The sequence below is a fragment of the Chaetodon trifascialis genome, chromosome 14, assembly GCF_039877785.1.
Source record: "Chaetodon trifascialis isolate fChaTrf1 chromosome 14, fChaTrf1.hap1, whole genome shotgun sequence".
NCBI lineage: Eukaryota > Metazoa > Chordata > Actinopteri > Chaetodontiformes > Chaetodontidae > Chaetodon > Chaetodon trifascialis.
This window is the reverse complement of record NC_092069.1, coordinates 3,451,869-3,477,558: the sequence shown is the minus strand read 5'-3', so window position 1 is coordinate 3,477,558 and position 25,690 is coordinate 3,451,869. Positions and strand designations below refer to the sequence as shown.

Sequence of the window (25,690 nt, the reverse complement as noted above, 5' to 3'; positions counted from 1 at the left end):
GTGGGGGGGGGCTTCCCACAAGGTACTACAGGGTAGGATCAGGCAGGGAACTGGCTGGGTTCACACTAGCCAACTGGTCAACTGCCTGATGTCTGTTGTCTGTCTGGGTCTAGAGCAAGGTCCAGCAGAAAAGCCAGGGGACTGGACGACAGGGACCTTGACCTCATCAGGAGCCTTGCTTTCTTCTGGGGGCTGTGTTGATAGCTAGCATTGTCCTCCAGAAAGGAGACTCCTGGGAATTGTGGGTGGAATCAGGCTGGTGGCTAGCCATCTGGCAGGAGGTCACCCAGCCCGAGAGAGTCTGGCTGGCTGTTAATGGTTAGCCCAGGACAGGAAAGCTCCAGGCTCACAAACCCAAGACTAATCGACCAGAGTGCTGGCAAGGAGCTAGCTTGCTGAAGGCTAGCAGACTGGAGGCTAGAAGGCTGGATGGTTGTTGCCAGAGGTGCAGAATGGAAGCTAGCATGCTGCAGGTTTGCTGGCTGGGAACCCAGCTGAATGCTAAGCCTGGCATGGGAGCCGCTGGAAGAATCCAGAAAAGCCAGCATTGTTTTTTTTATGATTATTAGTCCTAGATAACAGGTCAATTACCCATGGAACATCTCAACTCAAAACCATAAAAGTAACATTGGTTAAAGCCATTCATTTATTACATCTTGTTTCAAACATGGGGTTTCTTAAACATTTGTCCAGAACAGGGTGGAGCACATTGTTGTTGTGTTGTCATACAATTTGTTAGTGGCTTCTTTTCTTTTCTATAATGTGTGCGTAGATAATAATAATAATAATATTAATAAAACAATAAAATTCTCTTGCATTGCCTCTTATTATTATTAATGGTGAAATAAATTGTGCCAGATCAGTAAATGACAGTGGTAATTTCAGAATCCTCCTAATTGATTTAGTCCAGTTCTGCGCTGGACCTGTTTATGCTGGTATACTGTATGTGGGTAATTTGTTAGTTTTATCCCACAAAGAACTGCATGTATTTAGAGATAAGGTGCATCACCCTGCAGTTCCAGTTCAGAGCTGGACTTCAGCAGATAAACTCAGGTGGCCTACACACACACACACACACACACACACACACACACACACACACACACACACACATACACAAAACACACACATGCTAGGTCGTCATCACTTTTGGGGACATTGCACTTACATTAATTTCCTGGAGACTTACCCAACCCTAACCATAACCTAAACCTAATCTTACCCCAAGTCCTCACCCTAAAATTTGATCATTTATATTTTGGGGACCTGCATTTTGTCCCCACAAGTAAGTAGAGTCCCTACAATGTGACTTTGCAAAGAGATTTATGTCCCACAACACACACATACAGTCACACACAGAAAAAAGAGGAGCAATGACAGAGAGAGGGAGAGAGTGCTGGAGTGCTTTCCATTTAGGCCCAAACAGCAAAAAGCATGTTGAAAAGGACAGAGAGCAGTCGCTTGATTTGTCCAAAAACAACACTGGCTGGCCTTGACTTCATGGCTGAGTGAACACAGGCCTCGTGGGCTGTCCTCACCATTCCTTCTCCCCTCCAAAGTAAACACTCCTCTGTGTGTCCAGATAACAGGGCTTGATTCCTCCTAAGTCAGTTCACACACAACGCATCCCATCTGCCTCACCCATATCTCCTCCAGTTTTCCCACTCCATCCTTCTTATTTGACTCTCCTTGAATTTCCATTCTACTGAAGAGGCTGTTTCTAGATTGAGAGCAAACATTATAGTGATACTAAAATTCCATAAATTAAGCAGAACACTGGCAGTCCTTCTTGTGGTGATATTGTCAACTTGTTGGTACAGTTTTCATTTGCATCTCTGCCTGAGAACCCATGCTGCTATCATGTTTATTTTTTGTAACCCAAGTCCTACAAATGACAGAAAAGTTGTCAGCGAAAAAATGAACCAAATGATACCCATTACTATTCTTGTAAAATTAGTATAGAACGCCTATCCAAAGTATACCCACAGCAAATTGAACGTGATCGTTGAATAATTTGGAGTGCATATGGTTTTGTTTTTGTTTGTAATATGTATTCCTGAAATTTTGTCCCCGGCAATCAGAATAATTTTAAATGCTACTGCCATTGAGTAATAGAAGTTTGAACATACTGTAGTAAAAGTTTTTTTTTTTTTTGCAAAAAAGATGCTGCAGATGACTGTATGTGGGTCTGAAAAACAAAATGTGACCATAGCATGTAGCCTAACCCTAGTCCAAGTTCAAGTCAATACAAATTGATAACAATCCCATGGAGGATGAACATTTTACATATGTTTTTTTACTTATGTTTTTCAAATAGTATGTATAGTCTAGGGGCTCTTCAAAAAAGGCAATTTACTGTATTTATCTAGATAAATATCTATATTTATCCATCCATTTTCTATGCCCGACCATCCCTTTTCGGGGTTGCGGGGGGGCTGGAGCCTATCCCAGCTGTCAGCAGGCGAGAGGCGGGGTACATACATTCACGCTCACACTCACACCTGAGGACAGAGTCACCAATTAACCTAATGAGCATGTTTTTGGTCTGTGGAAGGAAGCAGGAAGCCAGAGCGCCTGGAGAGAACCCATACATGCACGGGAAGAACATGCAAGCTTCACACAGAAGGGCCCTGCCCGACCCGGGGATCGAGCTGGCGACCTTCTTACCGTGAGGCATGCACACTACCTGCTGCACCACCGTGCCGCCCATCTATATTTATACTCAGGCAATTTAAATGTAGGCATCTGTATTTATATTGACGCTGTTTACTATGTTTATCATTTTAAACCCTGTGTAATATCCTTGTTTGCACTGAATTCATGAACTTGGCTGTAAATTACCCATGGCTGTAGCATATCCTCGGAAATTCATTGCTATATGAAGTGCCAGGCATCTGCACAATCAGTTCCTTTTGGTTCGATCTTCACACAAAAGAACAGAACAGAATGAGGGACTTGGCTATTATTTGCTGTGAACATGACATGGAACATCCCAATTGATCATGTGAGGTGTCAATCGAAAGGTCAGAGTGCAGTGGCCTTTTTGAGACTAACATATCATCTACACACATAATTTGGAATGATAAAACAGCTTTTGGACTAAATATTTTACTGGATTGGATCATGGGCTGCACGGTGGCGCAGCAGGTAGTGCGCATGCCTCACAGCAAGAAGGTTGCAGGTTCAATTCCCGGGTCGGGCCTTTCGGGCCTTCCTTTGCATGTTCTTCCCGTGCATGTGTGGGTTCTCTCCACGATGGATGAGTGTGAGTGTGAATGGTGTGTGTATGTGCCCTGCGATCGGCTGGCGACCGGTCCAGGGTGTACCCCGCCTCTCGCCCGTTGACAGCCGAGATAGGCTCCGATAATCATGGTAACAATTGCATCCTAATATGTATGATGACTCAAGGTATAACTAACACAAAATAAAGAAATAAAGAAAGGCAGACTATATTTGCCCAAAATGATTATCACTATTACGGTTACTTATTAATAAATGTATCACGTCAAGCATATTCAACCTGACTGTTATGAACCTCTAGATGGCAGTATGGTTCCATGGTAAAAATTCAGACAAACTTTATAAAACAGTTAAAATCACAACTTTGTCATTCTTCAAGTTAGAGGAACTGGAAAAACATCAATATTATACATATTGTGAGTCTTGTAAGGTGAAAACATCAAAAGTTAAGTTCAACGTAGAAGTTTGGTTATCCTGGAGTATTAGGAAAAGGCACACAAACATATACCACAGTTTGCTTCAGGAATGTCTAATTTACAACCCATCAGCATTATCTGATTTTTGGAGGTTCCTCTGGAGCCTGGCACCTTTCATTCGGACAGTTTTATTGTCCCGATCTCTCATGGGGCTATCAGGAAAGAATTAGTGTTGCCATGAGAAACATAGTGAGGAGAAGGTGAGGAGAAGGCAACCTTTGATGTTGAGGTGTCTGTGTCTTGTCTCTGAAATTAACACCTTCCCTGTAAACAGTTCAAATGGTTAATAGCTCTTGAAAGTTGGGATGCTTTACAACTCCATTTCTCCTGAAGGAATGCAGAGAGGGTAAGAAAAGGTCAGTTAGAGGCCAGTTCTGCTACAAAGGAATATGGACCACTGAGGACATTGCACATGTCAAGCTGTGAAACATACACATTGCCCTTATGACTTACAGTTCATGGCTTCTATTATTTATTTTAATACTTAAAAAATAAAGAAAAGTCTTGGCATACATCTCCCAAAGAAGGTGTATGTTTTGATGTTGAAAAGAAGCTTCTGTGACAAACAGTCCAGAAGTAGAGAGATGCCAAAAACAGCACAATAATAATAACAATGAGTAAAATTTCCTACAGAAATGCCAGCTTTTTCACATCTTTTTTTTTATTATTATTATTTTGGGCTTTTTATGACAGTGACAGCTTAAGGGATGGCAGGAAATGGGGCAGAGAGAGAGGGGAAGACACACAGCAAATGAACCGCAAGCGGGAGTGGAACCTGCAGCCACTGCAGAGGACCAACAGCCTCAATATATGGGGCACACACCCTACCAGCTGAGCTATAGGGGCGTCCCCAATTTTTCACATCTATTAGCGCCACCTACAGGTCAAATTGTATCAAGTGCTGCAGACTTATTCAGCATCCCCATCTCTGTGAATTTGCTGAATCTGGTTATTGTAGAATCACATTACGGGCATAAATGAGCAAAAAAGGCAATGTCCAAAGAACAGACTGTGCAAATATTGTGTTGCTATGCTGCATGGTTCATCAGTTATTCGCCAAAACATAGAACATATAATAACTGAGCAGATGTTGGCACTGTTGGCACCCCTGTCAAAAAAGTATGAATACTTTAGCACTTGATGTTCAAACAATCATCCCATAGACACCCAAAATTATTTAAAACCGCTGAAACATGTTACCATTATGAAAAGTAGTAGCTTACATCTGATGAAGATAGATGCCTCTAAAACAGTGAAATAATAACAATAATGATAGCTGGAAATTGCAGGAATTTCCTTCCGCAAATGCTGCATGAATGTTGACAGCTAAATAAAACTTCAAAACATTGCTGGTTTTACAGTGTGAAGTGTGAAATAAAGTGTTTTTGAAAATGTTTAAGTGCACTGCACTTTTGAAAAACCTGGAAGCTGGGATGGAAAACTGGTAGAACTGGAAGTGAACTGCATTGCCTAAAGAAGCTAGGCATTAAAAGACATTGTGCGACAAGCTGGAAGCTAAATGGTTTGTGCTAATGTCACACAAGTGAACTAAATTACTTAACACTTAGGAACAGAAAGGGCATTGGTCTAAAGAGCTGAGAGTTGCAAATGCAATGCAGTAAAGTGAAATGAATTGCCAGAATTGGAAGCTAAATGACATTAACTAAAGAAGCTATGAGCTGAAATGCATGGATAAAAAAGCTGGAAGCTAAATTGTAATATCAAAAAAAAAAAAAAAAGAGGTTTAATTAGCTAATCAACATCTGCTGTGTGTAATTATGACTGCTGAGTCAAAAAGAGAGACCTGTAAAAGCTCCAGTCCAAAAAGACACCAGCATTCAAAAATGTTAGTTACTTACTGTAACTGTAGATTCTATCAGTGTAGGCGTGCCTGCGCACCACTGAAAAACTTTAATCTGCATCCACCTGTAGGAAGGGTGCCTTTCATTATCTCTTGCTTTTAAATTACAAAGAACAGCTTTTTCCTCAGCTATTACAGATCCAATGAGGCCCAAAACTTAGAGGGATGCCCCAGACTCATAGAGTATGAACTGTAAGGGTATGTAAGTAACATTCTTTTTCATATAGGCTTTGCCCTCTAAGGCTATCGCTAGTGTGATAAGGGTGAAGCAGGATATAGTCTATGCCACACTCAGTCAGTCCACAAGCACAAACACATACCTACTTCACCAAAAGGACAAACAATAACATGTCATGCCCAGCCAGTGCGTTATGCGTACGCCACATAACAGAGTGCCACAAGTGCCATTTTGGAATTTATCAAATATATTGATATTGAATTCATCAACATCCATCACCAACATCCAAAAAACACATTAAAGCTTAAAATGAAGAAGAAGAAGAGGGGCAAGACCGAGAAACCACCGCACAAATGTCTTCCACCGACATCCCTCCATGCAGAGCTGTGGAGAAGGAGACCCACCTGGTAGAGTGTGCTCTGACACTCTCCTAACCAGAGGAGATATACCTGTGAAACTGCCTAAAACAGGTGTGACGGAATCTCAAAGAATGCTGTCTGTTATGCACAAACAGGCACTGGGTATGGCGCTATTTCATCTTCATGCAAAGATGAATCTTTATGAGAAGATGAAATAACGACAGCATACGTTTTAACCACGCTAAAGGTCAGTATCCTGTCTATGAACAGCTGGAGTCAAGCAGTAGGGTCCAGTCCCCTCTCTTCACACAAACGCTGCAAACCTGTCCATTTGGCTATGTAAGAAGATCTAGTAGAGAGAGGCCTAACCTCTTTAATTGCTCAGCAGCGAAGCCCATAAGTTCTGGCCTACTAGTGGGTAATTCCTGATCTCTATACCCGCCTGAGAGAGAACATCTCTGTGCTTGGGGGCTACCATCACAAGCCTGAGAGCAGCTGCCGCAGGCATGGCAGCCATGATACGCCTGTATGCTTCAGACCTTATCAGAATCACGAACAGCTCGTCTTCCCACACTTGGTCCAAGAGCCAGGGGAACCAGAGGGAAGGCGTGCTAAAGCATCCTGGGCTCCACTCTCTGTTGTGAAAGCTATGTTCATGTGCTGTCCGAGTTTAACTCCTCTCCCAGATAAAGGAGAAGCTGGGATGAAAGGAATCTCTTTTTCCAGTTTATTGTGAAGCCCAAGATTAGTAGGTGTGATACCAGTGTTTGAGTCTGTAGTGCAGCTTCCTCTCTAGAGTGAGCTAATAATAACACTCTCATCCCCATCCTGTATAATGACTAAGTTTCCATGTATTTGGAAAAAGTGTGTTGACCCAGGGAGTAATTGAACAGTTGGTAGCTGAGAGACAGACAGGAGACAAAAGGGAATGCAAAGCACAGGAGCAGAAAAGAGAAAACAAGGGGAGGAGGCCGCAGATCTCCACACGTCGCTCCTAGGATGAGAGGATTGTTTCCAGTATCCCAGTGAACTTGTGCGTGGATGAAGTTAAAATGACCAATAAAAGACAGTTTCAAGTCAGAACATTTGTGGTTTGGTCAAAGACTGTGAGAGGCAACATAACAATTTTCCTATGTTTGATGTAAAATAGTGGAATTTGTCAGGGTGATAGTAAGTTTAAGAGAATATTTTCCTCCTCCCATGCCAGCGATGATGTCACACACAGGTATGAACATTCTGTCCCATACACACCCATTATAAACTAAAAAAAGACTGAAAAAAGCATAAAAGTAAAACTAGGATATTTCAAGAAGTTGAATCCAAGTGTAATAGTTCAAAGTCTCATGACCTGTTTAAATTTAAATGATGTCGGTAGTTGAAAGTATGCAGAACTAGTAGCATTTCAAAGTTGAGTGAGTTTGAGGAGGATTTGAAGATTAGTCAGTTCACTGTCAGAACTGAAGAAGCCTTATGATGACAGCCGAAATGTCTTCTCGAACCACAAGAAAGTCCAGTTGCCTTTAGAAGCACCTAGATGTAGCTACATTGTAAAAATGCTGAAAAAAGCTTAATATTTTAAAAAGTAGGAAAGGGACAGATACAAGGAAAAATGTCCTTAAAGAGGAGACGAGATAGAGGAGGAAGAGGAAGACTTGACAGTTAACATCGAGCTTAACATCAAGACATCAATCACAACAAAGAGGGAGACACACACACACACACACACACACACACACACACACACACACAGATGGAAGACTTGAAGTTTTTAAAACAGCATATATGGCACAATAAAAGTGGAATAGAAGCATAAATGTCCTCATATATGTGTACTGTATGTGTGTGTGTCAGTATGAATGGGTGTTGTATGTCAGTACAAATCCCCATAAAGATAGTAAAGCCATTGTGTGTGTTAATGTGTGTCTGTGTATGTGTGTTAGTGTATGTTTGTGTGTGGGGGTGTGTGTGTGGGTGTGTCTGTCTGAGACAGACATACTTTTGAATCATGAACTGAACCTCAAACAGCTGAAAGCCAGTTGAAAATGACAGAGGTCTAGCTGCCAAAAATAGCTTAAGATCAATCCACTAATCTCAACAGAAGAGAGAGCGAGGCATACAGAGACATAAGAGACAGAGAGAGAGAAAGAAAAAATGCTTCATTTTTTTAAGCAATCCACAAGGTAGAGTAAAAGTTGAATAGATGTATTAGTGTCCTTGTGTGTGTGTAACAACAGAAAGAGCACAAGGTTCGAATGCATTAACTGTTAAATACTACAGAGGTCTCAGCTGCTGAAAATAGCTTATCATTAATTCACCAACCAGGACCACGAAACAAACTGTTGGAGGTTTAATTAGCTAATCAACATTAGCTGTGTGTAACTGTAACCATAAAAAGTGAAAGAGCCCTTTTAAAGTACCACTCGAACAAGACTCACTCATTCAAAAATCTGTAGGTCCTTCGATTGAAATAACCTCACTTTCAGCATCCTAAGGTATTGCTGAAGATGTAAATGTGTAATTTGTGTGGATACATTTGAAATGACTGAGGTTTTGTGTTTTTGACTTGATGTGAGAGGTAAAACAACATGGCAGTCAATTCGAAGGGCGCGCTGTTGACTTTGAAGCTGAAAATTCAAAATTGTCAGTCCAGTCACTTAAACAGGGACATTACCTGAAAGAAAACATAATAATTTTTTAAGGTAAAAATAAAGGATGAGGAGTGAAATTTATGGGCATAAGATCCAGTTTAAGAGCATATGCTTAGAAGATTTCACATCTGCTCTCCACTCTAGCTCTGAACATTCTGTCCCACCCACACCCATTATAAACTTAAAAAAAAGAAGAAACGTGATGTGCTGAAAGAGCTCAACATTTTGATATTTGTTTTCTGTAGCTGAAAGTATGCCCCGCAGTAGGGGGAGGTGTCGGCATAATCAGCCAGCGGATTTGGACTTTTGGTCCATTTCGGTCCACGCCGGTGGTGCTGAAAGCTCGCCACCCGAGACCTGGTCAACTCTGTGTGCCAGTGGCGCACCACTGGGCAAGTGGATTTTCGTAAATTTTGATCAATATCTCATCTCATCTCATCTCATCTCATCTCATCTTATCAATATCTCAATATCTTGGCAGCAAAAACAAAAATAGAGCCCATGGTCTCACCTTGAGTATAAATTATGTTGAAACCAGACAGTCGGCTCCCGTTCTTCAGCATGCAAGCACTGTTAAGCAAGTGAAGATGCCTTCAGGGTATGCCGGGCTGGGTACATTAAGTCTTATGACCTGCATGGCTGCTGCAAGTCTTGCCTTGGTCTGGAGCATGCCAGCCTGCCTCTGACTCCTGAGGTGTCATGTCTATACTACGCTCACCTGCCTCATATAGAGAAACAGCAGAGAATGGATACTTTAGCTGCTGCAGTAGGAGTGGCCAGTGCAGGACTTTTACTCAGTCGAGGATGGACACCCTGTCCATTTCCACTAATGGAAATTAGAACTCTGATCCAAGCCTATCAGTGGGATTTAGCACTGGGTTCTAAGCACAGGTTAAGGTCCCATTTTAGCTGTTGGAACAGGTCACGCTAAAGTTTCTGTTGACCAACACAGATTTACTTTTGGTTCTGACATCTGCAAAAAGGGTTGGTGGCTTATGTTACTGACAACCTCTTCCTGCTCTCCTACATAGCAGACACTTCTCCTGCTTGCTCCCTGCTTTGCTTGCATTTTTTGCTGATATCTTTTTTTTTTTCTATCCTGTTAATCCCGGATACTTACATGACAGATACTTAAATGAATTAATCATATTTTTTTAGCACTTTTTTATTTCTCAGTACTGTGCAAGTGTGAACTCCAAATAGCATAAGCCTTTTCGCTGTGTCTTTTTGCTGTGTCTGGGACTGGAGACCTTGGATCAGGACATCAAGAATATGGCAAAATCTGTGAGCTGCACAGACTTTGAGTGGCTGACTGGACTGGTGGAGAGAATTGCACAGCTTGAAAAGAAGATTGAAAAACTGCATCTAATAGCAGCCTCTGTACCTGTTGCTGAAAACAGACAGATGTCTATACATGGGATCACTTCAGCTGTGGAACATCCTGACACAGGTCTGGCAGACACGCTGCCCTGGGCATGTCCTAACACCTCTGGATCGGCTGTTGAGGCGCCCAAACTAACTTCCCCTAGTGATGCTTCTTATTGGCACACCACTGGTGCTAGACCGAGAGCATCCATTCCAGTCAGGGCTTGGTCTGATGTCGTCTGCTGCAAAGGCAAATCCAGCAAGAAATGAAATAATAGGCCACCAATCTTCAATCCACAACATGAACTCTCATTGCAAAACAGATACGAACCACTGACAATCAATGACAAAAGGTGTGATCATACTATGTTTTGAGGCCAGGGAAACTAATGACACCACAAGCAGTAAGGCTGGCTGAAACCCAAGAAAAGCCCTAAGACCTTTGTGTGGCCCAAGGCCAGGAGAAATATTGTGAAATGAAAATCTTACCATAAATGACTTCTCTGTCAGAGAACTAACAGAGCTGCTGCCAGGCATTCTCTCTCCACACCCAAGTGATCGGAACATTATTATTCATGTTGGATCTTTTTAACATTCTGGCTTTGAGGTCCTTGTCTGCTCCTGGAGAAACTGATTGATTGTTGGTCAGAACACGTATTCATATGAGCCCCATTCCAACCTTGGGGAAAGGCCTCAAGGTGTGGTTGGTCAGAAAGTCCAGGGTCCAGTTGCAGAGGGAGTTGGTGATGCCGAGGTCACTGAGTTTGTCGACAAGCTTGGAGGGGGATGACTGTGTTGAAAGCTGAGCTGGTAGGTATTAGCGTTGTCCAGGTACATCAGGGTGGTGCCATGGAGATGGCATCCTCCATCGACCTGTTTGGTTGGTAGGCAAATTGATGGGTTCCAGTGTGGGGGGAAGAAGCATTTGAAGCATTGCAGCTGACTGCTGACATTCACCCTGCTGAGTGCAGAACGCACGTCATTAGTGGAGAGTGTGAGGGCCTGTTCATCAGAATGGGGAGCAGATTTGATCGCTGGTTGGTTGTTGTCCTGGCTGAAATGAGAAGTGGTTGAGCTCATCAGGGAGGGAGGCATTGCTGGTTGGTGGAGCTGTCTTTTTTGGCTGATGATGTCTGTGGTGGCCTGGATGCCCTACCATATGTGGAAGTGCTTCTCAATTCGGGGCTCTATTTTTGATTCCGCTGCCAGCGCGGCACAGGGTGCGCACCCCGTGCAGTGGTATTTTCGTGCAGCGCAGGCAGACGCACGGCGCACTTGGTATTTTGTTAAACCGAGGCACACAGAGGTGCACCAGGATGGACATTGCGGTGCAGTAGGGGGAGGTGTCGGCATAATCAGCCGGCAGATTTGGATTTTCGTTCCATTTCAGTCCACGCCAGCGGCGTAAAGGTGCGCTGAAAGCTCGCCACCCCAGACCTGATCAACCCTGTGCGCCAGCGGTGCGCTGCTGGGCAACTGGATTTTCATAAACTGGCGGAGTCGTATGCTCTCGTCACCAACACCTCACAGGCAGGTTTCCACAGTTTATTTTGTTACCGTTTAGTGAATTCTGTCTATCATCATATGTTATACATTGTCTATTCCATTCATCACTATTCTATGTAATTTTTACTATTATTATCAATTGGGTTTCATTGTCCATCTTGTTTTACATTCATTTTCTATCCCTGATTTCATGTAATTTCTGTCTTTTTAGTGTGAAGTTCTTTGTGCATGTGATTAATTTATTGTAAAGCACTTTGAGTTGCATTTGCTGTGTATCTGCAGGCTTCTAGATACCGTCTCCAACAAAAACACGAATCATTCGTGGCTACACGAATCATCATCAAGTCTTGTGAACTTTGTCTTTCTCTACTTATAGTCTTTTAGTTTCAAGAGTTAGCCAGCTCATTCTCAGCTTTCAACAGATATACCAGTCATCTTCACTGTAATCTATATTTCCAGTTAAACAAACTTTAAAATACCACACAGCCACTGTTTGATTTAATGTGTATATATTTATTTCTTCTATGTACAGATCTTACTCCATAGAGGCAGCGCTATACTGGCTTAAACTGGCTAACTGGCACTTTCATTTCTGAAGGCAAATAAAATCAAATAGGCATTATTGGATAAATTGACCAGATGTTTGTAATGGTTAGTTGTCGGCTATGGTGATTTCCACTTTTACTCCACATAAAATAAAGACAATTTGGGAAGGAGAAACCAGTGCATGGGTAGTTTTTGGTCTACCCAGCACCTGTAACGAATTTAAGGATATGTGTGCATGTGACTTTGAGACTGACTTAAAAGACTTTTTGGAAGATTCAAGCATGTAAACACAGTTTGCCCAGTGAAGACTTAATGATTGCCATAATGGAACAGTGACCTTCAACATCTTATCAGTCCTTCCTGATAGGTTGCAGAGTTGGCACTCTATTTTTACTGTCCATCTACCCTCTGTGCACCTGCTTTATAATTAATCTAGTCCTTCCTAATGCATTCAGTGTGTCCAAGACATGGGTGACCAGCCCCAGAATATTCAACAAGGTCATAAAATAATGAATATTCATAATGTCTGGGGCTTTTTACATCCTGACACTGTACCTGCTGAGTATGGCGATATGTGTGTGTGGTTGGACACACACTGTCAGCAGAATGAGCAGAGACGATTTCTTTGCTTCCTAAATCACACTTGTCATCTCCACCTGTAAATACTTACTTATGAAGATTTATTTTTCATCCCTATGTAAAATGTGAAAAAGTTTGAAAATGTATACTTTTATTTCTAAATAAAATGTATTCAAATTCTGCAGCACCGAGCTCTACACCACCACGATGAGAAGAAATCCAAACCACTGCCACATTCAGCACCAGGACAGACTCCTTATTAAAGATGCAGATGATACAGACATATTTATAGTTATGATGCATTTCCATCTACCCATACATATTTCAAGGCCAAATAAAAAAAACATTCACTGGACCCTGATGTTTTAGGTGAGAATCTTTCATCATTCATCCAAGAGAGTCCAACCGAATGAGAGTCAAGGTGGATTTATGCCTCTGGGGCCCAGAGGCATAAATCAGGTGACCAGCCTGAGGTACCTCTGTTGCAGGAACTAATATAATCCAGTGTCGGGTTTTGTCCATTGATAGTACACCCACAATATAGTGTGGCTGGATGTGTTCTTCACCACTGTGAGAGTAGAAGCTCATTTTGATATTGGGAAGAATAGTTCTCTTAAATGAAAGTCCACTTATTAGCTTATTTTGGAGCTTTCAAACACATCTCACAGCCTTCATTGCTCACTCAGACACTGTTGTATCAACAAGGACTATCAGAAACATCCTGAGAAGAAGTCCCTGACAATGCTGGAGTGTATGCCCATCATATAATTTCATTTCAAAGTGTATTTACATAAAGCTGGTCAGATGTTGAATATTGGCTTTCTAGCTAGTGCCTCCTTTTTATCTTCAAAACATGGTCATGGTCTTACACCAAGATGCCAACCAAAAATCCACAGGGGTTCCCAAGCCCGTGTTATAATATCCTTTATACAATCATGTGTTCACAAAGTGAACTCAATTGAAAACAGTCCAAAGACAATATATTCATTGATTCATTCATTCATTGTTTGACCTCACTTTGTGAACACATGATTGTATAAAGGATATTATAGCCAATTAATTCTAGCATCATATTATAGCCTCAGGGTGGCACGGTGGGGCAGAAGGCAGTGCGCATGCCTCACAGCAAGAAGGTTGCCGGTTCAATCCCCGGTTCGGGCAGGGTCTTTCTGTGTGAAGTTTGCATGTTCTTCCCGTGCATGCGTGGACAGACCAAAAACATGCTCATTAGGTGAATTGGTGACTCTAAAATTGTCCTTAGGTGTGAGTGTGAGGGTGAATGGTTGTATGTCTGTATGTGTTGCCCTGTGATCGGCTGGCGACCACTTCAGGGTGTACCCCGCCTCTTGCCCATTGACAGCTGGGATAGGCTCCAGCCCCCCCGCAACCCAGAAAAGGGGTAGTCTGGTATAGACAATGGATGGATGGATTATAGCCACAAACAGAATGAGAAAGTTATTGCATTCTCTTGAATTTACGTTGTACACAGCGACCCAACGAATCAGGTTTGTATATTGTCCTGCCCACTCAGATGCTTTGACTAAAAAGCATAAGTGATAAATTCCCTTTTATAGGGATTTTATTTAATTTCCAGAAATTCTAATCAAAGCATAAAATATTTGCAATAAAAGTAGGCATTTTGTGACTCTTGAAAGATTTGTTTTGGTTGCTCTTTGCAGGTAGACTGATGGGAGACCATGTGCCTAAATTAAACAGGTAGCATTGTGATGGAATTTTTTGGAATTCAGTGATGTGTGATGTTTTATGGCCGGGGAAATGTGTATAACAGCTAGAGCGCCTGGGTTTGCTGTAGATAACACAACTACAGTACTTTATTCACACAAACTTCGTCATCCTTGTGCCGCATGAAAGATCAGTGAGGAAACAACAAGAGCAGAAGAGTAATGTACCACTCACATGCAAAGTCACAGTGGCCTGTGCCAAAGAGAACATGCCTAGCTAAGAGATGTGACAGTCATAAAAGAAACAGGGTTCAGAGGGTTACCACTCCATAATGTAGCTTCATTTAGTGACATTAGAAAAGCCATCTAAAATAAATTACAGGGACCACCATTTTAATTACCTACTGACTAGATGCTGATATGGTGGTGATAGAGTTATTTGGTTTATTAATTTATTTAAGTGCTTGAAAACTAAATTGTGGCGATGCTGAGGTAATTAATCATCTTTCCAGGGTTTATTTGTGAAAACAGAGACAACATTCTTCAAATCAAAATTAATTTGATTGATAATCCCTTGACAGCAAGAAAACATGACAAAAATGAGTCCACATGGAGATATGTGCTTTTCAAACGAACCCTTATAGTCCTTGACTCAAGTCCCAGGCATTGTTTGACATTCCTATCAATTACATGGCTCTTTTGGAAAAACATTAGGTCAAGATTAAAAGAAGAGTATGAGTGTGAGTGCAAATTAAGTATAATCAAATTTTAGAAAACATGCCTGCTTTTAAATAGATTAACACATATGCATACCTACACATAGACACTCATATACATATATACTCATAACTTCTCCCAAAAGTGGGCCCCATCATCATCAGAAATTTTCGATTCTGTATATAGATAGAAAATGATCAATTACAGGGGTTAGTTCATCTGTTCCCTCATTGAGTATACTGTTGAACTCATATTGGTGCAGTATGCGTACCGCTTACTAAAGTATATAAGTGTAGGGCTCATTTGTCATGTATATTCACTGTGCTACCAATTTGCAGTTTGAATGATTGTAACTGCAAGCAAACAGGAATATTTCTTCTCCATAACCCCTGTAATATGTTTCCATTACAGCATGTTAAATGTTATATGTCTAAAGTAGTGATTAGTGATTAGCTAGGAAGAGGTTTAATTGTGTTATCTGTTTCAAACAAATATTAAGATGACTGACCTTTCCACTAGGGCTGCACGGTGCGCAGCAGGTAGTGCACGTGCCAGCAAGAAGGTCGCAGGTTAGATTCCCGGGTTGGGCCTTTCTGTGTGAAGTTCGCATGTTCTTCCCGTGCATGCGTAGGCACTCCGGCTTCCTCCCACAGACCAAAAACATGCTCATTAGGTTGATTGGTGACTCTAAATTGCTCCTAGGTGTGAGTGTGAGTGTGAATGGTGAGTGTATGTGCCCTGCGATTGGCTGGCGACCGGTTCAGGGTGTACCCCGCCTCTCGCCCGTTGACAGCCGAGATAGGCTCCGGCCCCCCCGCGACCCCGAAAGGGATAAGCGGCATAGAAAATGGATGGATGGATGGACCTTTCCACTAAAAAGCAAACTCATAAGCAGCTGTATGAGGCTGTAACCAGGCTGGCATTTGTTCCAGGACACCAAATGAATAGGACCAACACACTAAACGACTACATCCTCTCTCACTCTCACCAAGAACTGTTAGTGGTTCTCATCAACACAGACTTCAGAAATTAAAAAAAAAAAAAAACCTCAATCTCTAATTCTCTCCTAAACTGTCAAACTGAAGTGTTTCCTCCTTCAGATGTAAGACTTCAAAGGGGGGGAAGTCACGGGTTTTACCCGATTGCCTGGATTTTAGTGTTAATTCTTAATTACTCATAGCTGTAATTAAGATTGAACACAAGGCTTTTCTCCCCTACAGTCGTGACTTCAGAAGTGCAAAAGCAATTATAGGAAAGAAACAGTTCAGTCCAGATGTAAAAGGATTTGTGTGATTGAAGGCTGAGTAGGTAGGAAGTGTACTGTGGGATTCAATGTGTGTTAGTGAACTATATTTCACATTCTTTTATCAAGTAAAGTGTTTTACCCAGGCATCAAGAAATGAAATGTTTTCCCTCTTTTGAAACTTGAATGCTAAATGTGCTATGGTGTGGAATGAATTGCCATTTGTGCATATAAATGTGGCTTTCTAGTTGTGGAAGTGCAGTAATGTAATGCTGCAGTAGTTCATTAGTGCACAAAAGGGACTTTTCATCAGATATCACTTCAAATCTTTCTTCTTTAAGGATCACCACAACAGCTGCCTGCATGATGGACCTGCGCAGATACCCACTAGATGAGCAGAACTGCACCTTGGAGATTGAAAGCTGTAAGTAGCACTGAGTTTGTGCATGTGTTTATATGTACATCAGTGTTTTAACCCCAACACAAAGTTTTGCCTTAGGTACAAAATATACTTGAAGTCTCTTTCACAGTTGGTATGGACCAAGGAAACAGTATTATGTTGCCTTTTAGTTCTGGTCCATTTTTTTTTCTGACTGACTGAAAAGGACTAAACATGACATCATGCAGATTTACAGGTAACTTGTTCATTAGGCAGTTTTGTTGGTGTCATCATGCACCAGGCTAGGCTGGTGACTGACAGCAGGTCATGCTGCACTTGATTGAAACTGAATCTGTTTATATATCTTCTGTGGCGTCCCAAAGAGCTTACACAGCTGTCAATAAATAGATGCAGCATGTTTAGCAGATTGATATCAAACGTTCAAAGGAAATATAGTTAGAGTATCAAATCCTTCTCCCTCCTGCCTAGAAGGCTTAGAAAGTTGGCTCTGGAAAGTTCAGAACTTGCTTCTTCATGGAGTACGGCACTTGTAGTCAGCTTGGTGAGAGACCCAGAATCCCAGCAAAAAAAGTTTTTCAGAATGTATCAAAACGTCCACAGAAACAACCTTCTCAAGGTTCTCTTCAATCTTCACTTTGCTGTTGACTCAATAAATGTGTCATGTGGTGGATTACATTGTTGGAATGTGTTCTTTTTATTTAGAATAGGCAATGCTGTGTTCTGTGGGTAATGCCTGGCTAGGATTGCTTCTTTTGAGTGTTCCATTACATTGTTAAATGCAACTCTTACAAACCATTAATGTTTGTGCATATTTCTGGGGTAAGGAGGATCCTAAGTGTGCCATTGAATTTCATGAATGGATAGTTCAGTTTGGTTTTATTCCCAGAGCATCAAATACCAACTCTTTGTGTCAACCCTCTACGTCTCATACAGATGCACAAGGTATCCTTTAGCGTCTGTATGAGAGGCACCAGGCTTTCAACAATCTGGTGGCATAGTAAAAAGAGCAGTCTACCAATAGGAATGAGAACAGGTTGGATTGTTACATAGCTGGATTATTTGAAAGAGGTAACACCAAAATTGGTAAGTAAAGAGTTGAATGAATTCTTTTCCTCCCTGTCAGGTCATCTTGTGTTGTGGACAAAGAGATAACTTCTGAGGGGTCAGATATGACATGACACTTATTAGCCTTGTTATAAATCAGCTGTTCTCTGGAACAACAAAGGTTTAGCCCATATTTTCTAACCCTGTTACCAGAATAGTGCATTGAAGGTTTTTTCATCTCTGATGTTGTCTACATTGTAAAATCTAATTTCAATTATTTTGTGCATTTATGGCGTATTTTGTTCCAGCACCCCCCCCCCCCCCCCCCCCACACACACACACACCAGACTTAAAATACAATTGTCAGTTGTTTAGAGTATTATGAAGAACTAATCACATACACGCAGACATTTTCAGAAAAAGTGGCCCTCAAATGATCAGAACTTACAGCTAGCCAACAACCATGCTTTCTAGCTAAACAGAAACAGCATGCTCTCCACAGAGAGCATTTAACTTCAAAAACACAATCAAGTAAACATTTCAAAGTGTTTGCTGAGTTGTGTGCTGGTTCTTAAGCCATTATATGAATAGGCTTATAATCAGATCATAATCAGCATATTAACCATAACACTAGTAGTCATTCTAGAAAGAGCAATATGAAATGTTTTTTAGCCAGATGATGTTTTTGATTCAACATTGTTGGAACTTGCAACTAGTAGATCTGTAGACCTAACACGTTATGCTCATTCTGCAAAAATGGAATACATTGAACTATAGATTTAAAAAATGTAATTATTACCATATAGCCAATGAATTTCAGAACGTTTTACACTAACGCATTCATCAACGTGGAACTAATGCATGAGATCTGCAAGCGCATGAGTTCATCATAGTTTATAATAATGCAGCACAGTGAAGATACAGACTTTCATAGAGGAGACAAGGAAAGCCCAAATGCAGATTCTTCTGTTTGTCACAATTAACAAGAACTCCAACTACAGATTTTTGATTTCAACCACTGTGTCTTTGTGAGATGCACAAAGGAAAATGGATAGTATTTGCATATGTGGTTCCCACCTTGAGGCATGGACAAGGAGGTGTGATGGTGTGGGGGTGCTTTGCTGGTGACACTGTTAGCAATTCAAAATTCAAAGTACACTTAACCAACCTTGCTACCATAGCATTCTGCAGCGAAATGTCATCCCATCTAATTATGCTTCAGAGGATCATCGTTTTTCAACAGAACAATCGCCCAAAACACAACTCCAGGCTATGTGAGGGCTAATTTAACAAGATAATATCATTATATGATATAAAACATTTTGCTTTGTTTACACTTCTTTGCTATATAATTCCATGTGTTGTTGCATATTTTTGATGTTTTCAGTATTAAAATTGAATGAGAAGGCATATCCAAACTTTTAACTGGTACAGTTGTCAAGAAATTGGGACATACTGATCACACAGTTAATAGCAAAGAAGTGCATTATGCGGCAGGGCTGGTTTGAGAAATTTCTCTCATCAATGTTTTAATACGTTTTTTGCCTTTACTCTGACTTGTTTAAAAAGGAGCAAACCACACATATTTCAGACCTTTTAAGCCTAAAAGATACACAGGTTTTAGGGCAAGTATTATTTTAATATGGATTATAACCACGCTAGGCCTAAGGCCTGTCCAGTATGTGAACATGTTGATGTTCATATTGAACTTTACCACCTCCAACAAGCTGCTGTTAGTCAAACACTTGCACATACTGCACTCACGGGGACAATATATGATTCACACTGATTTGTCCATTATATTTTAATATGATTACTTATTAACAACACCTTAAGTAGATAGACGTAACAGCCACTCTGGGGATGTTAAATTTCATCTAGCTTTTGATAACTTTAAATGCTGCTCTTCCACAAATCTCTCCATCTATTATTCTTGTTCACACAGTACCTCAGGTCAGAATCAGTGATGTTGCACTCTCTCAAAAGTCCCCTGAGATGCTGCTGTATGGGTTAGGGTTCCTTTGTAGGCCTTTGAAGGGCTCATCTATAGTTTTTTGACTGGCAGCTTGATTTAGCAGGAAGACGCAGAGTTCATGACCTTTCAGTTTATTGGGATGATTTTTTTACCTCCCCAGTGGAAATAGTGAGTTTTGCTTGTTGTTGCCTCACTTGTATAAGCTTGACTGTACATAATTATGTATGCGCAGAGTTAGCTGTCATATCTATGGGCTGAAAGAGGAAAGTTTCTCTGGAATCAGTCATAGTCCCGTATTCAACATACGCACGTTTGATGTGAAATCTTGAAGCCTCCAGGGAGTGGATTGTTGAGGAGAGTGATGGCCTTTGGGGAAAAACTGTATGGGTCTCTGGTGGTCCTGGTACTGATAGAACTGAACCTGTGGCTGGATGGAAGCTTTCTGAAGAGGCACTGAGCCAAGTGTGATGGATTTGCCACTATCTTGCTGGCACATTGTGTGGCTCTGGCATCATGCAGAACACTCACTGGCACTTACTCCTGTCCTGTAAGCTCCTTGGCTGTTCACATGATGTGTTCCTATCTGCCTTTGATGTGGGCAGAGGATGCAGGGTACCACAGAGTAATGGAGGAGGTGAGGACAATCTCAACAGTTGCTCTGTAAAACTAGATGGAAACATTCGGGGAGATGTTCATCTTCTGTAGCCACACCTGTGGTTTACTCTATGTTCAGTCTGTAATTCACTCGCAGATGGGGTGGGCTACCAGTAACTGTATCAGCTTTGTATGCAGATGGCCGGGGAAGATGATATTAAAGGCTGAAGTCCATGAACAGAGGTCTGACATAAGATCTGGGTGCAGTGTCCAAGTGCTGAAGTATGTGGTGGAGGCTGAGGTTAACAGCATCATTCCTGTAGCGGTTAAGCAAACTGTGAAGGCTCCAGAAGAGGGTTTGTGATTTGGTTTTAGGAAGGACAGGATGAGTCTCTCGAAGTACTTAGTTACAACAGATGTCAGAGCAACGGGTCTGTAGTCATGCAGGCCCGTAACTCAGTTGCTTTGGAACAAGTATGATGGTGGATGTTTGTGTGTGAAACACGGTGCCGCATGACATTCAGAGATGGACTGACTGAAAATGAATGACACAGCTTCTCAGTGTGGCAGGGGAGAGTTTCCTTGGATTTATCCATGTTGCTTATGGATGTCCTTCTCCATGACGGTGAGAGTAAAGGGAGGGTGGGAGAGGAGGGACAGTGGGCCACCAGTGTGTGTGGTAGGGGACCTTTCAAACCTAGTGTAAAAGGGGTTGAGTTCATCAGCTAGTCTGGGGTATGGGGTGATAGCAGGGTTTTTCTTATTGTAATTAGTGATTATCCTTAGTGCGTTCCATATTGCTGCTGCTTAAGTCATGGTCCAGTCTAGTTTTGTAAATTCCTTCTTGGGAGATTTGATGGCCTTCATGATATTCTGTCAAACCAGCCTGAATGTATCTATGTCACCCTTCCTGAATGTCTCTTCATTGTGGCCCCTGAGTTCTCTGAGCTTTTGGTATGATTATTGTACCTTATGATGGCTTTGACTTGGAGCCAGACCTACTCACAGAAGTTGAGGTATGACTGCACAGTGTCAGCAAATGCATTGGTGTCCTCAGGGCCTCTCAGAGACTCCTAGTCAGTGCACCCCATGCAGTCCTGAGGCATGTCAGTTGCTTCGGGAGTCTATCACCTTACTGTAGTCCTGGATGGTTTAGCCCTCTTCCATTGTGGCCTGTTTGTTGGGACCATCTGTATTATGCAGTGATCTGTGTGTCAAAGGGGTGTGCGGGGTATAAGATAAGATAAGATAAGATAAGATAAGATAAGATAAGATAAGATACGACTATATTTATCCCACACTGGGGAAATGTAGTCATTACAGCCAGCCAGTATTACAAAGTATGCATTGGTTTGCATGGTTTATGGTGGAGTAAAAGTGATCCAGTGTGTTAAAGGCATGTGTGGCACATGTCACCAGTTTTTCTTTTTTGGGAGCTTGCGGCAGAATGTAAACACCTTCAAAAATGACAGATGAGATTTCCTTCAGGCACTAATATTGTCTGCACTCCATTAAACCTAATACTAGGATAGTAGAGCAATATTGATATGTTTTACTGCATTCCTGCACCGGTTGTTATTCATATTAAATCACAAACCCCCTCTCTTTCATTTCACTCATGCCACAGTGTCCTGGTCAGTTCTGATAAGTTGGTTGTCAGATAAATCCACAGTGTTGTCAGTAATGTTGTCATTCAGAGTTTGGAGAAGTATGAGGCAGAATTCCTTTCAATGTCTTCATTGGTTGTCAAAGAAAAAGTAAAAATAGACTGACTTCATCCATTTCATTGCAGAGAGAGAGCGTGTTTGATATGTAGAAGGCTGGGAGTGGTGTGGGATGTCCTCTCTTCTTCCACTTGCAGAGGTCACTGGCTTGCTGACCCCGATAGCACAGGACACTCCCAGTTTCCTATGTAGTATAGGGGTATGTAGTCATGGATTTCCCCTAACGGGAAGAAAATTTGGAGATAAGGCAGTCGGCATTAATACCAATGGATCATATTCCAATAATAGTTGTAGTGCATAATGGAGTAAAAAAGATGTAAAGGCACAAAAAAGATAGAAATACAAAAAGAATTGGGAATGCTGTCAACATGGAAGTCAGGCTGTAAAGTGAAGAGGAGACATCTTTATCCAGCGGTTAAGGATTAGACATAATTAAAAGAATTTTGAAGGTAACTGATCTTCATGGAAAAATCACATAAAAAAAACATCCAAGTTGTAAAAAAAGAAAAAAAACAAATTTTATAACAGACATTAAAAAAACAGAAAAAACAGACATTATACCAGACATTCAAGTGACCAGCAAAGCGCAGCTAAACTATCCATGCAAAGTACACTGTTTTTTTTCCACTGTATTTTAAAATAATTTCTAATGCCAAATTTGGAGGTCCTCACACCTACTTTAGGTGGATAAGACATAAAAACAGAAGGCAAAATCATAATGAAGCCCTTCCAGTAATGAGAAGTAGTTAATTCCCTAAAAGCCTGCAGCTGCCTTTAGATAAGAGAGAGAATCTGAACACAGAGACTAGCTGGCTCGATTAAATTGGTCTGATTAATGAAAGGGCAGCAGGGGCCTGTTTCACTCTTGTTCAGGCTGTGGCCATAGCCCAGAGACCTGCCAGAAAAAGTAATGAGAAGGCTTATTGTTGTTCCAGTTCAGCCTGTGGGAAGCTAGAAGATGTTCAGCATTTGAGCAGAAAATGAGAGGCCTGCTCTCTGCTTTATCAGTCTCACACTAATAATTTAACAGTGATCTATTGTTTCTTCATTTACATAGTTGTGACATTTCCTGTGAGTGGATGATGTTATATCTAGTTCGGAACCAATATTCCACTGTTATAGTTATTATTATGACCAGGTCAAATGAATAAGACTGTAGTGTATTTCAAATTAATGTGGCTACAGAGTTTTTGGTCAAATATTGCTTTTGTTATCACTGTGGCTCACTTCTTATCAACACAGAGAATGACGCTTTTTCTGTTAAGCACTTAAAATTGAACTGACAGTTGTATTTCAGTGGAAAATTACATCATAAAATATCTTATGGAATGGATGGGGAAGTTGTGAATGTTTTATTTTAATGTGTATTTCTGTTTAAATGACCATCTCCCACCATCTTGGGGGGGGGGGGGGGGGGGGGCACTTTGTGCTGATGGGAGCAAGGAGTGGATGATGAGAAACCTGCCTGATGAAAAAACTAAACCCAATCTGATAACTCAACGGGGACCATCAAACATCTCAGTGAGGCTCCCTTAGATGGTCTGACTGTCAGACATCGAGCCAGAATCTTCAAGTCACAATGACATCTACATGCAGCCCCAATTGTTCACCCCCATTTCGCCAGCGATTGGCCTGTGCAGGCTGAGATTTTTTTACTGAGAGTGATCCAAAACAGTAAAGTTGCAAGTTGGACGGCTAAACATTGAGCTGAAACTGGCTATAATTATGAGAGACCCTTACCTTGTCTTTTTGTTTTCACACTGTTATTCAAATTATTGTTCTAAAAATATTGATTATAGTCCCTTTACTGTAAGCTCTCTGGTGTTACAACTTTAAACTGAACAAACCTTTCTTTTGTTTGATGTTTGATACACTGTTACCTCTTTATATAATTTTATTTGGCTATCATATTATTATTAGTATTTATTATTATTGTTTACATTTTCAGTGATAATCCAAGAATACTTTCAATAATACTTTATAGTCATGGGCACCTGACTTCAGCCGTCAATTTGTGATGGCACTCTGCTCATATATGCTGTATTGTGTCTTGAGGTGAATATGCTTGTCCTTATATTTAAGTTGAGGTATAACTTTTTGTGTTCACCTGACTCTCTCAGACGGATACACCACTGATGACATCGAGTTCTACTGGCAGGGAGGAAGCAACAGAGGTTCAGTCACTGGGGTCGAGAACATCGAACTGCCCCAGTTCTCCATCATAGACTACCAAACACTCTCCAAGAAAGCTGTGTTTGCCACAGGTAACAGAGTCAATAAGTATCAGCTCAATGCTTTTAACAGTTAAAACAATAAAGTGCATTCTGCATCATTCTGCAATACAAACATAAACTAAGAGTTAACTGCACCATCAAAATTTAAAACACAAGATTGGAACTTTTTTAAAATAATGTATATGGATGTATCACTTGTTCGGTTACAAGAAAGAAATACAAATAGACTCCTTTAAAACTAGAAAACACTCAATGCAGCATTTTAGGCAGCAAACCCAAATGACTCTATTCACATCAAAATACACACTTCTACAAATACACCAGATGTCAAAGAAATAATGTTCACAGATTGTTTGTTTGTATGTGTGTGTGTGTGTGTGTGTGCGTGTGTGCGTGTGTCTCCCTCTTTGTTGTGATTGATGTGTTGATGATAAGCTCTTTTTAACTGTTATTCAAGTCTTCCTCTTCCTCTTCTATCTCGTCTCCTCTTTAAGGAGGTGTGTGTGTGTGTGTGTGTGTGTGTGTGTGTGTGTGTGTGTGTGTGTGTGTGTGTGTGTGTGTGTGTACATATGTACAGTATGTGTCTTTACCCAGCAATTTCTGGCAGATGCTGCTTGCTCAGTCTGTCAGTCATGTGTTCTCACCCAAAAACATAAATTGATTTAAAAAAAAAGTTTAGTCTTATCACTAACTGTGTTACATCAGACAGTAAATGTAATTTGTTTGTCTGATACTGTGAATCCTTGTTAATTCTGTCCAAGATCAAGGAGTAGGTGCCATATTTGGCACAATGGCCAGGAGAGTCTGACCCAGGACCTATTTTCTATATCAATGATACAGGCCGCCGTCACCAGAGAATTATTTTTTAATTGTTGAGGTCATAGTTATTGTTGGAGTTGTACCTGACTGCATCATGTCATAACATTTCCCCTTCCTTCATTATATAAATAAAGTGGACATATCTGTTTACTATAGAACATGTGCAGCTAATGCTAGATATATGGGTAAAATTACACTACTTCATGAATGCTTGAAAGGCACAGATGGTTGAGGAGCCAGTAGAGAGAGGGCCTCTTTCTCTGGATTTACAAGCACCGCTGTACTGACTGTAATTACATCTGTCCATCTGTCATCACTGCAGTATCTCCTAAAACCTGATAATACACCAACATTACGCAATATGTAAATAATTTCTAAATGTATTAGCTAAGTCACCAAACTATGTAACTTTACAGCTTTACACCCACCAGCCAGCATTTGTCATTGCGTGGTGATGTGACACTATGGAAATCCATTTCATGAAGTTCAGTTCTTGTGCT

At 41.1% G+C, this 25,690-nt stretch overlaps 1 protein-coding gene across 1 annotated transcript in view; it reads left to right on the top strand.

Moving 5' to 3' along the window:
• The window catches only part of gabrb1 (gamma-aminobutyric acid type A receptor subunit beta1), an 80,367-nt gene that overhangs the window by 36,059 nt on the left and 18,618 nt on the right, over positions 1–25,690 (top strand). Inside the window, exons 5-6 of the mRNA XM_070978871.1 lie at positions 16,742–16,824; positions 24,258–24,401. Of these exons, the coding sequence (XP_070834972.1) occupies positions 16,742–16,824; positions 24,258–24,401 (227 nt within the window). The remainder of the gene's footprint in view (positions 1–16,741; positions 16,825–24,257; positions 24,402–25,690) is intronic.